The 14,470-nt window shown below is 39.1% G+C and overlaps 1 protein-coding gene across 4 annotated transcripts; it reads right to left on the bottom strand.

Moving 5' to 3' along the window:
• Window positions 1–5,130: 5,130 nt before the first annotated feature.
• Window positions 5,131–14,435, bottom strand: chchd7 (coiled-coil-helix-coiled-coil-helix domain containing 7). 4 transcript variants are annotated; one of them, XM_059016993.1, is made up of 4 exons: window positions 14,336–14,435; window positions 10,865–10,941; window positions 10,165–10,263; window positions 5,131–9,593 (listed from the first exon to the last, which is right to left on the bottom strand). In XM_059016993.1, exons 2-4 carry the CDS (start codon window positions 10,916–10,918, stop codon window positions 9,489–9,491), a joined length of 258 nt encoding a protein of 85 aa, XP_058872976.1. In that variant the 5' UTR covers window positions 10,919–10,941; window positions 14,336–14,435; the 3' UTR covers window positions 5,131–9,488. The 4 variants fall into 4 exon arrangements, with proteins under 4 accessions (XP_058872976.1, XP_058872969.1, XP_033915081.3 ...); XM_059016986.1 differs by lacking the exon at window positions 14,336–14,435 and adding an exon at window positions 14,217–14,317; XM_034059190.3 differs by lacking the exon at window positions 14,336–14,435 and adding an exon at window positions 14,165–14,297.
• Between the last annotated feature and the right edge of the window lie 35 nt (window positions 14,436–14,470).

Here is a 14,470-nt window from a genome sequence, read left to right as displayed (position 1 = left end):
TATTAGTCAGGTAGGCTATTTGTGCGCCAGCACGAAGCGCCAGCACACCGAAGAGCCTCACAACAAAAGAGCCAGGAGTCCAGCGAGGGGAGGCCTGCGCCAAGACGCTGTTGGAAAAGATCCGAACCTAGCAGCGCTCTGGAAGACTCCATCTACTAGTCAGGTCTGTACCCTCCCCCCCCCCCCCCCCACTGCTCCCACTCCCACTGTGCCTATTTGTCTCGCCTGTCCTGCTATGACTGTCTCACATCACTGTTCTGTCCTCTCACTCTCATCCTCTGCCCTCTCTCCGCCGCTGCTCCTCCAACCCCTCTTACCTCATCCCTCTGCCTCTCCCCCCTCCAGCACACTCTCTCTGGTGCACTCTGGAACTGTCACTCTTCTGCTAACAAAGCTGATTCCATCTCTGCCTTTGCCTCCCACCACTCTCTCGATTTCCTTGCTCTCACTGAAACCTGGCTGTCCCCTGATAACACTGTAACTCCTGCAGCCCTGTCCTCTCTCTACGTCTTGTCCCATACCCCACGTCTCACTGGACAGGGAGGTGGGACTGGTCTTCTCCTCTCTCCCTCTTTACTCTTTTCTGTCCCCTCCGACCTCTCCTCACTCTCTGTTAACACCTTTGAATTTCATGCTGTCCAACTAACCTCTCCCTGTCAACTCCTGCTAATTGTACTGTACCATCCCCCAGGACCTCTCGCTCACTTTCTTGATGAACTCGACTATCTACTCTCCTCCCTCCCCTCTCTGTCTACCCCAACTGTCCTGTTAGGTGATTTCAATATCCATCTCTCCAACCCCAGACACTCTGCCGGATTCCACTCCTTCGACTTCTGTCTCTCTCCATCCCCCCCTACCCACAAAGCTGGCTGTCAACTGGACCTCACTTTCTCCAGGGCCTGCTGCCTCTCCACCCTCCCTGTCACCCCACTGGACCTCTCTGATCACTATTTCATCTCTTTCTCTCTGTCTCTCCCCTCTCTCCCTGCTTCTCCTACCCCCACTGTCACCTCTCGGCGTAACCTCCGCTCTCTCTCCCCCTCTGTCCTTGCCTCCACCCCTCTCTCTTACCTCCCTCCTATCGACTCCTTCTCCCAATTCTCTGTAGACTCTGCTACCTCCACCCTCTTCTCCTCCCTCACCTCCTCCCTTGACTCCCTCTGTCCCCTCACCTCCCGACCTGCTTGCCCCTCCCCTCCCCAACCCTGGCTCTCCTCTGTGCTCCGCTCAGCAAGAACCACACTGCGATCTGCTGAAAAGAAATGAAAGAGAACCAAACTCCCTGCTGCCCTAGACCTCTACCGCTCTCTCCTCTCCTCCTTCTCCTCTACTCTCTCCTCTACTAAATGTTCTTATTTCCAATCTATAATCCAAGCCTCCACTAACAACCCATGTAAACTATTCTCTACCTTCTCCTCCCTCCTAAACCCTCCCCCCCTCCTCCTCCCTCTTCTATCTCCTCTGGTGACTTTGTCTCTTCTCTTCTAAAATCTCAGATATCCGCAAACTCTTTAACATCTCTCCCTCCTCCCCACCCTCTCCCGCTCCAACCCCTACACCCACTGCATCCCCTACTAACTCACCCTCCTTCTCCACCTTCTCTCCCCTCTCAGACTCTGACCTCTCCTCCCTGCTCCAGGGTCACAAACCCACCATGTGTGCCCTGGACCCCCTCCCCACTCACCTCTTTCAAGCTGCTGCTCCTGCTCTACTTCCCTTCATCTCCTCCCTTCTCAACACCTCTCTCCTTTCTGGTCTCTTTCCCTCTGCCTTCAAACAAGCCTCTATCACTCCCCTCCTCAAAAAACCTACCCTCGACCCCACCTCCCCCCAGAGCTACCGTCCTGTCTCCCTCCTACCATTCCTCTCCAAAACCCTCGAGCGGGCTGTACACCGACAGCGCTCTGCTTTCCTGTCCAACCACTCGACCCTCTCCAATCTGGCTTCCACTCTACTCGCTCCTCTGAAACCGCCCTCATGTCTGTCACTAACGCACTAAACTCTGCCCGAGCTGCCTCTCTCTCCTCTGTCCTAATTCTCCTCGACCTCTCTGCTGCCTTTGACACTGTCGATCACTCTATTCTACTATCCTCTCTCGCTGACCTGGGAATCTCTGGCACTGCTCTGGCCTGGTTCTCCTCCTACCTCTCCAACCGCACTTACCAGGTAACCTGGCGTGGAGCAACCTCCACACCTTGCCCTCTCTCAACAGGAGTCCCCCAAGGGTCAGTCTTGGGTCCTCTCCTGTTCTCTCTCTACACCCGCTCCCTGGGCCCCCTCATCGCATCCTATGGTTTATCATACCATTTCTATGCTGATGATGCTCAGATTTTCCTCTCCTTCCCCACCTCTGACTCCACCATCTCCTCCCGTATCTCTACCTGTCTGTCTGCTATCTCCTCCTAGATGCACTCGCATCATCTCAAACTCAACCTCTCTAAATCTGACCTCCTTTTCTTTCCCTCCTCCTCCTCCTCCCCCTCCTTGATCTCTCTATCTCCGTTCCTCTGGAATCTACCACACTCTCTCCCTCCTCCTCAGCTAAGAACATCAGAGTCACCCTGGACCCCTGCCTCCCTTATTCCCAGCACCTCCACTCTGACACACACTTGCCGAGTCTTCCTGAGCAACATCCGAAGAATCCGACCCTTCCTCACCAACTACGCCACCCAGCTCCTGGTCCAGTCCCTGGTACTCTCCCGCCTAGACTACTGCAACTCCCTCCTGGCTGGCCTCCCTGCGTCCGCCACCCGTCCGCTCCAGCTCATCCAGAACTCCGCTGCCCGCCTGGTGTTCTCTCTGCCTCGCTTCTCCCACGCAATTCCACTACTCCGCTCACTCCACTGGCTCCCGATCACCGCTCGCATCCAGTTCAAGACTCTTGTACTCGCCTACAGATGCCTTGACCAGACTGCACCCAGCTACCTCCAGACCCTCATCTCTCCCTACACCCCCACTCGACCTCTCTGCTCCTCCTGCACTAGAAGACTGGCTGTACCTCCTCTACGCTCCCCTGCCTCCAGAGCCTGCTCCTTCTCCACCCTTGCCCCACAGTGGTGGAATGACCTTCCTACAGATGTCAGGACTGCCCAGTCCCTGACCACCTTCCGGCGCCTCCTCAAGACTCACCTCTTCAGACAGCACCTGTAGAACTCCTCTTTTCCCTCTGGACACTTTATCACTCTTCCTTAATGCGCTTTACTTGCTCTTATTTGCTTCCTATTTTACTGCATTTAATCCTGTACTTTAGAGTACTATAATCTGTCATAAGTGTTATTTAATCTGTAGTAATTTCTATTTAATTATATCCTGATGTAACTATCACTGACACTGTTATCTGCTCCGTTATTGAATCGTATTTTGTCATATACTTGTACTTGCTAGAACCGAAGTCATTGTATTTTATTTTGCTCTTAATTGTATTATTACTTGTACTGTGATTCTTGAAATGTATTTTTGTTTATGACTGTAAATCGCCCTGGATTAGGGCATCTGCTAAGAAATAAACAATAATAATAAAATAATAATAATTTAGAAGCACTGGGCATAATAGAGCACAAAAAGAACTGACAAAGCACCTGAACACAGAATGATACCATCTGCTCGTAGGCTGATTGGTAGACAGTTTATTTTCCAACACGACAACGACCCAAAGCATATGTCAACTGTGGAATTCTTGAAGAAAATTAAGATAAAAGTTGAGGAATAGCCTTCGCAATCACCATCTCAATCCAATAGAAATGCTCTGGACTGAATTGAAAAAAAGCTGTAGCCAAGCAATGTGTATCCAATCTGTCTGAGCTGAAGGAAATATGCAAGACAATGGGCACAAATTTTACTAACAAAATGTAACATACTGGTTAATAATTATCATAAATATCTGAAAGCCGTGATAAATGCAAAAGGAGGACACATGAAATAATAAAGCAGGGGCGCCAATACTTTTCTTATGAACGTATACTTCAAATGATTAAGTTTTTTTTTTATTTTTTTATAAAGATTAGTTGTTAAATTACTCCAAATTGTTTTGCTTTTTGTTTTATTAAAAAGGGGTTCAAGTTTACTAAATGCTTGTCCTTAATCTGTTACCTTGAATTATATATGATATAATAAGCATAGGATGCCAATACATCTACTGTATATCTGTATTTGTTTTCAAAATTAGGGCAAAAGTCAGAAGTATGTTATCAAGCTGAACTTTGAACAGTGATTCTGCAACCTATTACCCAATTCCGGGGGGAGTATGATATGTTTGTAGGTTCCATGATCCACTTAAAAAAAATCAGATTACAGTAGGCTACATCCACCTATTTCCAAACATTGAAATCATAACCTGGTACACCTCACGTAGCACAGCATTGCTATTTCTTATCCAAATATTATATTTTCAGAGGATATAAAAACATGCTTTTTAAAATAGGTTTATGTGTTGTGTTTTTAAATGTTGTCATTTTTATTATTAGATGTGACCTATATCAAATTATTTCATTAACTCAGAAATCATATTTAGTTTGATGCTTTTAACAGTAAACAAATAAATAAATCCAGTAATAGTCACTTCATAGTTGACATAGTTGCAGATAATAGTATTACTGGCACTTAACATAAGATCATTCAAGAAAGCATGTTAAACACAAGCATTTAGTGAACATTGGGATAAGTAGCTGCTGTTAAATCTGGTGCTTACAGATTCACACTGAAACTTGAAAAAAAAAAAAAAAAGGAATCCAGGACATACTTTGACAGCTTACTTTGGAGTAGAATACATTCAGATTAAAAAAAAACATGTAACTGCTGTAAATGTATAATAGATTTCTAAAGTTTGATATTCATGAAACTGTTCTAGGCGGTTGTTGGCTTCTTAAAGTTTTTTCTAAATAGGGCCCTGGATCATCGACATTTTACTTAAATGTACATTATCGACTACGGTAGTCTTAACAAAAAGTCTTCTGGTAACTTTCCTCTAGCATGCTGTTCCGATATCAGTGAGTTGTGCAATCATAGTTATGATGCTGGTACCTGTTATAATAATAAAAGGAACCCTTTGTAATGAATATTCAGTTACGTAACAGAATACACATCAGAAACAATCTTTGCTCTTTGGTTTCTAAAGTCAAAAGTCACCATGAGTTGTCTTTTGCAGATAACAGACTTTATTATACACAGACTGTAATACAAAAACAACAATGAAACAAAAAATGTTCGGAGTCTAAAGGGACAAGTGTGTTCAGTAATGTATACATTAGAGTTAACCCTCAAACTAAAAATACAGTATATCTAAAAGATTTTCACAATTTATCATTAAAGGGATTATTCTCCAACTGAGGTGACTTCATTAAACCACTAACATGTGACTATATTTAAAAACAGTTGAACTAAAACAAAAAAAATGCAAGTAACATAAAATGTTCTGGGTTCAACATGTTCTGGGTTAGACAGTGACATGTTAAGTTTTATCCTGATGAATAGGAATCTCTTGTACACACTGCATTCACACTGACATTTCCATCCTTCTTTGTTGAAAAAGAGGCCGTTTTCACCCCAATGTTTTGCATTATTTTTTCTCTGATGCATATTGAATCTGATGCCTCAACTCCCACTCGTGACAGCTGCTTTTCTAATCCAAAGTCAAATGCCTAATACTACATGCATTAAAATGAATATTATAGAAATGAAACTTGACAGTTCAAATTACTCACTGGTTCAAAGCATACATGACAGGTGAGTAGGTGTGTAATTCTTTTGTACATGCATTTGATGCTTCACTAAGGCAGAAATCACTTAGCCAGCAATTCAAACTTTCCAATGATAATAAATATGAATATGCACAAACAGGGACTAGATTTTTCTGGTTGTCTGATGTACCGTACCACCAACCAACAAATACATTATCAACTATTGTTTTACAAGTGCAGTGGTACCCCAAAAAGAATCCTTATCTACCAAAGACTGTGTGGGAATTGTGCTATTCATTTTAACCCCACAATTATTTCTGCAACTGGCTGCCAAGACCAGTGCCACATTGCGTTGCTATGTGTGCTATCATTTCAGACAACACTGTGTAAAAGGGACTCCTAGTACATTTACTAACTGTGTACATTGTAATTGAAAGTGTTAGGAAAACTACTGATTCTTGTGACATGGCCAATGTAGAGCTACCCAAAAAGGGTCAGTCTTATATAGGTGTGATATCATATTACAAAAAAATTGACATGTTACAAAATAAAATGAAACAAGACCCAGTTATTGAGGATTGGACAGTTCATTCTAGTTTATGTCTGTGAAGCACATGTGGTAAATTGCAACAAACTACCGTGATCCTGTGGTTAGTATTATATTATATTATATTATATTATATTATATTATATTATATTATATTATAGCGCTTTTTATACAAAAGTATCGCAAAGCGCTGTACAGTACATAGCAGAAAAAAATTAACAAACTACAATACATTTGTATAGCATGTCACACATACAACTGCTACAGTCAGACCATTTAAACAACAGTATTCACATAATAATACAAAAGCAGCAATTTTAAAGTTACATTGAAATCCACTAAGATAAGAAAGTCATTTTCAATTTTCTTTAAAGATTTTTGTGGAAAACATTTTTAATAATTCTAATTTTACATAATAATAATAATAATAATAATAATACAACATTGATAATCATAAACTGTCGGCTGATTGTATTTTGTAAAGCCCGTTGGCACCCCCTGGCGTTTTTTAAAGTGAAGAAAAACTACACGAGTATAAAAAACAGAGCAGAATCATTAAACTGTATAAAAAGTTGATTTTCAAAGATATAGTATCCCAATTACGCATTAAGCCTTTCAACACTGATCAGTTATGAACCCAACAGCAATAGTGTCTGAAAAAGCTGTACAATATTATATACTGTAACACTGCCTGCTAGGAGCCATGTGGAGTAGTGGTTAGGGCTCTGGACTCTTGACCGGAGGGTGGTTGGTTCAATCCCAGGTGGAGGACACTGCTGCTGTACCCTTGAGCAAGGTACTTTACCTAGATTGCTCCAGTAAAAACCCAATATCTTGTAACAATTGTAAGTCGCCCTGGATAAGGGCGTCTGCTAAGAAATAAATAATAATAGGAGCCTGGTTGGTGGATCCTGTTAGGAGAACCTAAAGTTAACAATAAAATGATCTATTCTGTGTGTTGTTTGTTTACATCTACATTAAGATCTAGTCGTTTATACTTGTTAGAATGATCTGCTGTGTAACTTTTTTCTGGTGAGAATACATGATACTTTAATCTAAAATGGCAGAACATATGATATCTCTCAATGTTAGACTAAAGGTAAGAAAGGGAGACTAATTTGATTATTGGTCTCACCTTCATCCACGCACGGGCATAGGTGAGACTAATAATCAAATGTGTCTCACACTGATGACTCAGAGAGCCCTTGTGAGTAACTACCTTACCTGGAAGCATTTTAATGGTCTTAAGAACATTTTGAATCCATATACTATTGTGAGCTCTGAATAACTTTCAAGTATATTATGAAAAATTGAAGCAATATAAGAATTGGAAATGTGGATAATAAAAATATTTAATTTTGTAACACCTACTTTCTGTACCTTTTAAGGGTAACCACGAAGCCACAGAAGCTGCTGTTTTACTGAATTCTCTACTTCCACCCCTAGTGTACATGGTGGGCCTTTTTAAAAATGTATTATTTATTTGCATAATCTCATAGTTCTTACAAACATTTGTACATTATTTTAAACCTACTGTTTTACCACTTTCTGGGCAGTCTGTGGGCATTTGTCAGTTATTTAATTAACATGACGGAGAACTGATTGAAGATTGTTTGTCCACAAGATTCATCTCTATAAACCAAAATCAATAATGGGCAGGACCCCAGAGACAAATCTATTTCCTTCAAATATTTTTGTGGGAAGTTTATATATATATATATATATATATATGAATCAGTGATTGGAAATCGTGGCCTGCGATTGGTTAAAACCTCATCATAGGAGGAAAAAGATTGACATATTGCCCTAACAGTCTGGCAGTTCTCGCTGATAACTTGGTGCGAGGAACTACTGTTCCTCTCAAAATTAAAAATTAAGGAGAAAGGTACTGTGAACCTGTGTGAGTTTAAAAAAGTATGTTTTATTAGTAAATGGCTTAGCTGTCCAGTTGTAGTTAAGAACAGAGAAAATTTAGTTTAATGCTCCAAAGCGGAGTTGCAAGTGTATGAAAGTGCTTAAAGTTTTGTGGGTATATATATATATACTGTATAATTTAACAACAAAATAAAATGTTTATTACTGTAAACTGTTAATGTTACCTGGCGTGTCTGTAAGGCACATTATATTTTGTAAAGCCTGTTGGCACCCTCTAGTGTTGTTAAATACAATATTTATTTTACAGGAGAAAACATTAAAAAAAGAGCAGAATGATAATGCTGTTAATGTTGATTTTCAAACAAAGATCTAAAATAATTTTTAAAAGGGGCACTATTTAAAAACATCAGCCCTTTTAATTTCTTAATCTAAAGTCTAAGCAAACAAGCATGTGAAAAAAGATTGAAGCACATCCGCTACTTATATGTTTAAATGCCACATTCATAAAACAGGATGGTTTCATGGATACCCAGGAACCTAGTACACTTTCCCCAGACTTCAATGAAACCTCTGAATACAAAATTATCAAAGTAATATCAAAGATTGATAGCCTCAAAGAAGGAATGAATCAGTAAGGTCTCAGGGGAATTTGTTTACTTTGTCTTGCTAAATGAGAAATAGTGATCTATTTCTTAGCTATTCAACACTGTAATACTGATTTATATTTACACCAAGTACAGTAGTCTCCAGCACCCATTCACTCTCAGTTGACTTCCCTGACAATGTCATACACTGCCAAGCTGTTTCCCAATACAGAAGAGGGAACAACTTTCACATTTCAACTAACATTTTACTTACAGTAGCTAACCTTCTTGGACATAAAATCTCAACAAGTTTTACACACACATTGAGTGTGTATCAATATTTGTTTACATAAACATCGATGACTCATTCTGATCAAGTCCGCATTAAACACTTTTTAGAGCCTCATATTTTTCGAAGGATGTGTGAGAACCAACACGTTAGGACACTGAATATGACACACAGATATTTTTTAATGTAATGTACATCACATTGAATTATATATAGATATTTGTTAAATATATTATGATTTTAAAAAACAAACAAACAAAAAGGTAGAGAGGCATGTTTTTTTCTTTTTTTTGCATCCATCAAACAAGAAGTAGCACACCATGATATTTCATATGGAAAACACTGAAGTTTACAAAAATATTTTTTTGTATCAACACTCCGATGCACATTAAACTGCACTGAAAACTATCCCATATAAATAGATAATGGACTTTGTTTTACACACTGCATACCATCACATAGTTCAGTTTGGAATACAACCATTACCTTACCAAACAAACAAAAAAACAACACAGTGATCAATATGGTTTCCCACCAATAGCTTGCAATATTTGCTGCCTCTCGTCTGCATTTGGCATGTTAGGCTTTACCCCATCCCTCCTCCTCTGCGTCATTATGTTGTGCTGTAAAACAGGCAAAGCAGGCAAAACAAATGACCGCCTTCCGAGTGGTGATAAGAAACTCACGATAAATTAACCTAACTTCAACACAGGACTGCAAGTAGCTTTAGTCTGTGATCTGTACAAAACGTTGTGGGTTTGAATCTGAGCTCAAGATCCACCCCACGTTGTGCCGACATTAAACATCCCCAAAATGATACATGGTGTTTACACGAGACCATGTGAGGCCAATGTGATGTCTGAGATATGACTGGAGTTTGCTGCACGTGTAGCTGTCTTGGACAGTTACCATTTGAAATCTGACTGAGAGAATATTAGAATACCTTTTTTGTCGTTTTATTAATGTTCATATACATTTTTCATCGATACAAATCAATCTGGCTGTGAGACAATTACATTTTTACAAGACAACTCTTGAAATGGGAACAGTTGTTGTCAGCTGTGTAAGAAAATATGAAAGCAATGGCCTACAGTGTTTATACAGTCCTGCCAATATGTAGTCAGTACCTCAGATTCCTTGATGACTACAGTCTCGTACAGAATGTGAACATTATCATTGAAGAAGATCGCTTACCCAGAACTTTCTGCAGTTTTTGTATCTTATGAAATAAGAAGAGCACATGTCCTTTTTGTAGTTATTTGCATCTAAACATTTCCTGGAATCATCGGTTTCCTTTATATAAAAAAATAAAAAATAAAAATAAAAAGGAAAGTCATATTAAAATGTGCAGCTCTGTTTAAGTTTGCTCAAATTTTGTAGCAAGATAATGAACAGCCTTTAACATGCTATCTCATACACCCCCACATGCAAGACTTTAAATTGTATTTGTGTACAGTGTTCCCTAGTTTTAAGATGACTCATTATATAACATTGTGCCTACAGTATATAATACCTTTTCATAGAACACAAATGGTCTCTTTTGTAAAGCTTCAGACAATAGGGTATGGTGTTCATTCCAACATACATTTTCTTCTTACTTATTATGAATAATTGTACAGGTTTGTAGGTTAAACATAGAAAGTTAAAATTCAAACCAAGCTCATAACCAAGTTATTACATTGTGTTATAAATACTAGTATTTTATGTCAGAAGTTTGGTTATTAAATTACTAAATAAAGATTCTAGCCAGATCTAATGTACTACAAAAGGTCAGTCGATATCAGAATTTCATTAATAAGACTGCAAGACTTTCTAAATTCCACAAGGGTGTAAAACTATACACAGCAATTCCGACTGCCACACACAATTCTGATGCATTTCGCGGTTTACTTGCCTCTAAACAAGGATTAATGTCCAGGTCTGTCAGTTTCCGTACATTCTTAGACATCCTTGGTATCTTCAAAGTAAAGCCTATAATTGGAAATGAATATTAATTTAACATCTGAACGTACTGAAACACTATGCTTCTGCCCTAAACACAAAATTAACATTTAAGTTATATTTTCTGAGCTTGCAAACCCCTAAAGCGTGTGGACAGTCAATAAAGATCTAAAATACACTACACAAAAAGACAATACTTTGTGTGGAGGGTTGTTTGTCTGAGCTTTGTATTTGGAAAAACCTAGCATTCATACATGGGGGGGGTGATCTCTCTAGGACAGAGAAGAGGGGAGAGCAGGGCAAATGTGGGGGTAAGCTTGCAATTGCAATGATAGTGCCCTCTAAAATCAGGATTTGGTTCAGAGGGAGAAGTGCCCCCTACTTAGCCACCAACCATGACCCCCCACTTTTCCTACTGGGGGTGTCAGTATATGGTTTGGCCCCCCTAAATTTAATCTGAAAAAAAAGATGTCCTCTTTGTGTATATTGAGGAACTTCTTTCATAAACTGTGATTAATTTAAATTAGCAAATGTTTTCTAGTGGTCTTAGACACAAACACGTCTCAATTTAACTGTTCATTATGGGAAATGGACACGGAAGTGAACATAACATTTTATTAGCGGAATTCTAAACAAACAGGTGAGATTGAATTTACTTTACCAATCTACATGACACGAACTGAACTATGCACACCTACATTCATTTTATCAGATAAATATTTTACATTCTCAATAATCATTGTGAGAAGTGAATATTCGTCCATTCAGATTTAAACTGCGAGAGAAGGCACCATTGTTAGGGTTTGCATAGCTATGTTTGTATTAGCATTGAAGAAACAAGATTGCAGTAATCTTTATTCAGGGTAACAAGTGTGTGCTGTTTTGTATGAAATCTGAACCAAATGAAACCTTGCACTTTTTTCGAAAGAACCTACTTTGCTAAGCTATATAAAAAGTTATATATAAAAACTTACATTTCCCCCTTCTTTTTTGGCTTAGCAATGTATTGGAAAATGTAACTTTTTCAGTAAATTGCGCTACCGGTACTTATTTTAAAATAAACAATATTAGAACCCAATTTGTTTCATGTAGCTAATCACAGTGCACGATTGATTATGTGATTACATACAGCATGCCTCAGTTCAGTGAATGCTGTATACAAAGTAACACATGTAGAAATATGTTACTAACGTGCAGATTTGTGATTGACCCTGTCATACCTCAGCAGCAATAGTAATACGAGTCCCCAGGTAAAATCAGATGCTTTACATGGACCTCTTTAAAGAATGTTACTAGAAGTAAGAGCTACCCTTGTGTTTTGCAACTATGCTCAGATCTATTCCTCCAACACTGTGGCACTCGCACTTTTTTGTTATTTATTTATTTATCCCTGACGGCACCTCTGGCACACAATGTTTAGTTACGGTGACACTACATATACCTTTACTTCGAGAGAGGTTTGCTCAAAATAAAACTGCACTCTCAAAATAGTAACCCGATACACCCTCACCCCCAGACCTTGGCCCCCCCACTTTTTGAAAGGCTCTGGCTCTGTTGCCCGCATAACTACTTTCTGCAGCTCCACTGAAGTCCACTAACCATAAACCAACTTAGCTTATCTTGTAAGATCTAGCTATAAGGTCATATAGCTGGAGATTTATTAAAGATACTTGACACAAGTGCATGACTCTATAATTGTGCAGCCCTTATCAGACTTGTATGTACTGTATGTACAAAGGGAATTGATTTAGAAAATGTGTGTATTATCTTGTTTCTCCCACTGAACACAAAATCCGACATTGTGCTGTTTACAGACTTAGTTATAAATATGGCGACTGTTGACATTAAGCAGTGCAGGCAGTGATGACGTAGGTAGGAGTCTGATAAAAACAGTATTAGCCATGTACATACGTATGAAGCTAACTGATACCAGGATTCATTTTTTCCAGTTTAGGGGTCTGTTGCCATGGTAACATAACCTATAGTAACAGAAAAATGTTGCTTCTGTTTCTGTCAATTTCAAAATGATGCATTGCCCATTATTTAAAAAAAAAAATAATAATTAATTTTTAAAACGTGTTTCTTCATACATGTATGATTCCTGGATACAGAATCTGAGGAAACCTGTAATTCAGGGATTCAGGAATTATAAATTTCACTCATTCTAGGTTTTACTATGAGCTTGATTAGCCACAGTGTACAGGTAACAAGCTCAGGTGAGCCTTATTAAACATAGTAAAACCAGGATCAAAATTAATCATTTTGTACTAACAAAGCTTTGTTTATAATTGTTGCTTCTGTAATCTCTCTCTCTCTCTCTCTCTCTCTCTCTCTCTCTCTATATATATATATATATATATATATATATATATGGTAGAGAAATTAATGCAAATTCCTAGATGTGTCGACCCATTCTGGAATGCCTGTTTATAAGTATACAATGGGCTGGGTATACCAATATGAGTTTATCTCAACATCTGTGTAATAACTACATAAACAATCATAATAGTATTAATAATATTAACAATAACAAAATACAACAATAGACTGCTCATCTGAGGTCCAATATAATGTACTGTTTGTGTGAATGAACCCACGTGTCTTGTTTATAATAAGGTGACTGTGTAATACACTAACCATTGGGCTCAATTATGCCGTTTTTAAAATATTATCATTAACCCCCACCCCCACCCCCACCCCCTTCCCATTTGCATTGTTGTTGCAATATTATAACTTGAAAAACTGAGTTGAACAACTTGAACCCTGAACATTCTCGTGTGTTTCTGGATACTTTTTTTTTTTTTTTTTTTTTTTTTTTTGCTGGTGCATTTTTTACATTTACTCGCAAAAGCCCAAAGTCCGCGAAGGAACCACACACATCAGTTACACTGACCTTCACTCTCAAGAGCACCACGTTTATTTCTCATTGATCTACCCTACAAACACATACTGGAGAAAGGCTACAGTAGGTTACTCCTAAATAATAATAATAATAATGAAAACGTACCATCAGTGCAGGTGTAAAGCGATTACTGGCACGAACTGTTATATATTTGCAAAGCAGTCGCTGAAGACACTGAATTCAATTGTGCAGGTGATCTGTGTTGGGTAAGTTTAACGAAGGCCCCTTCACTAGCATGATCATAACACTGGTTATACGTTTCGCATACAGACACTTTGTTTCCATTATTTTCTTTAGTTAACAACATTTATATAATTTAATACTCTCCTTTATACTTTCCTTCTTACCTACCTCTCTTCGCAACACTGAAAACTCACACACTTAAATTAAAAACGTCATTTACCAGCATAGAACAACCCCTTTGCAACCTAGCTTGTTATATTCTGCAGCACTGACAGCCGTAAACACCAACCGCTGTTTCAGATTTTGCATGGCTGACAGAAATTAACTGGATTGACTAACCGTGTTTCCAATTGAATATATAGAACCTGCCACATCCACCCGCCTTCTCAAGCACATAAACATGCAGCGGACTTGTTTTCGATTGGAACTGAATGTGTCGAGTCCAGAATTTGATTGGCAGGAGCCGTGGCGAAT

This window comes from Acipenser ruthenus, chromosome 3, assembly GCF_902713425.1.
Source record: "Acipenser ruthenus chromosome 3, fAciRut3.2 maternal haplotype, whole genome shotgun sequence".
NCBI lineage: Eukaryota > Metazoa > Chordata > Actinopteri > Acipenseriformes > Acipenseridae > Acipenser > Acipenser ruthenus.
This window is presented reverse-complemented; position numbering and strand designations above follow the sequence as displayed.

Bases quoted from the DNA above. Each gene is read 5' to 3' on its own strand.
- chchd7 (XM_059016993.1), bottom strand. From the start codon at position 10,918: ATGTCTAAGAATGTACGGAAACTGACAGACCTGGACATTAATCCTTGT. The intron at 10,264-10,864 runs GCAAGTAAACCG...TTTTATATAAAG, and splicing joins ACATTAATCCTTGTTTAGAG to GAAACCGATGATTCCAGGAA. The intron at 9,594-10,164 runs GTAAGCGATCTT...CCTGTTTTACAG, and splicing joins AAAACTGCAGAAAGTTCTGG to CACAACATAATGACGCAGAG.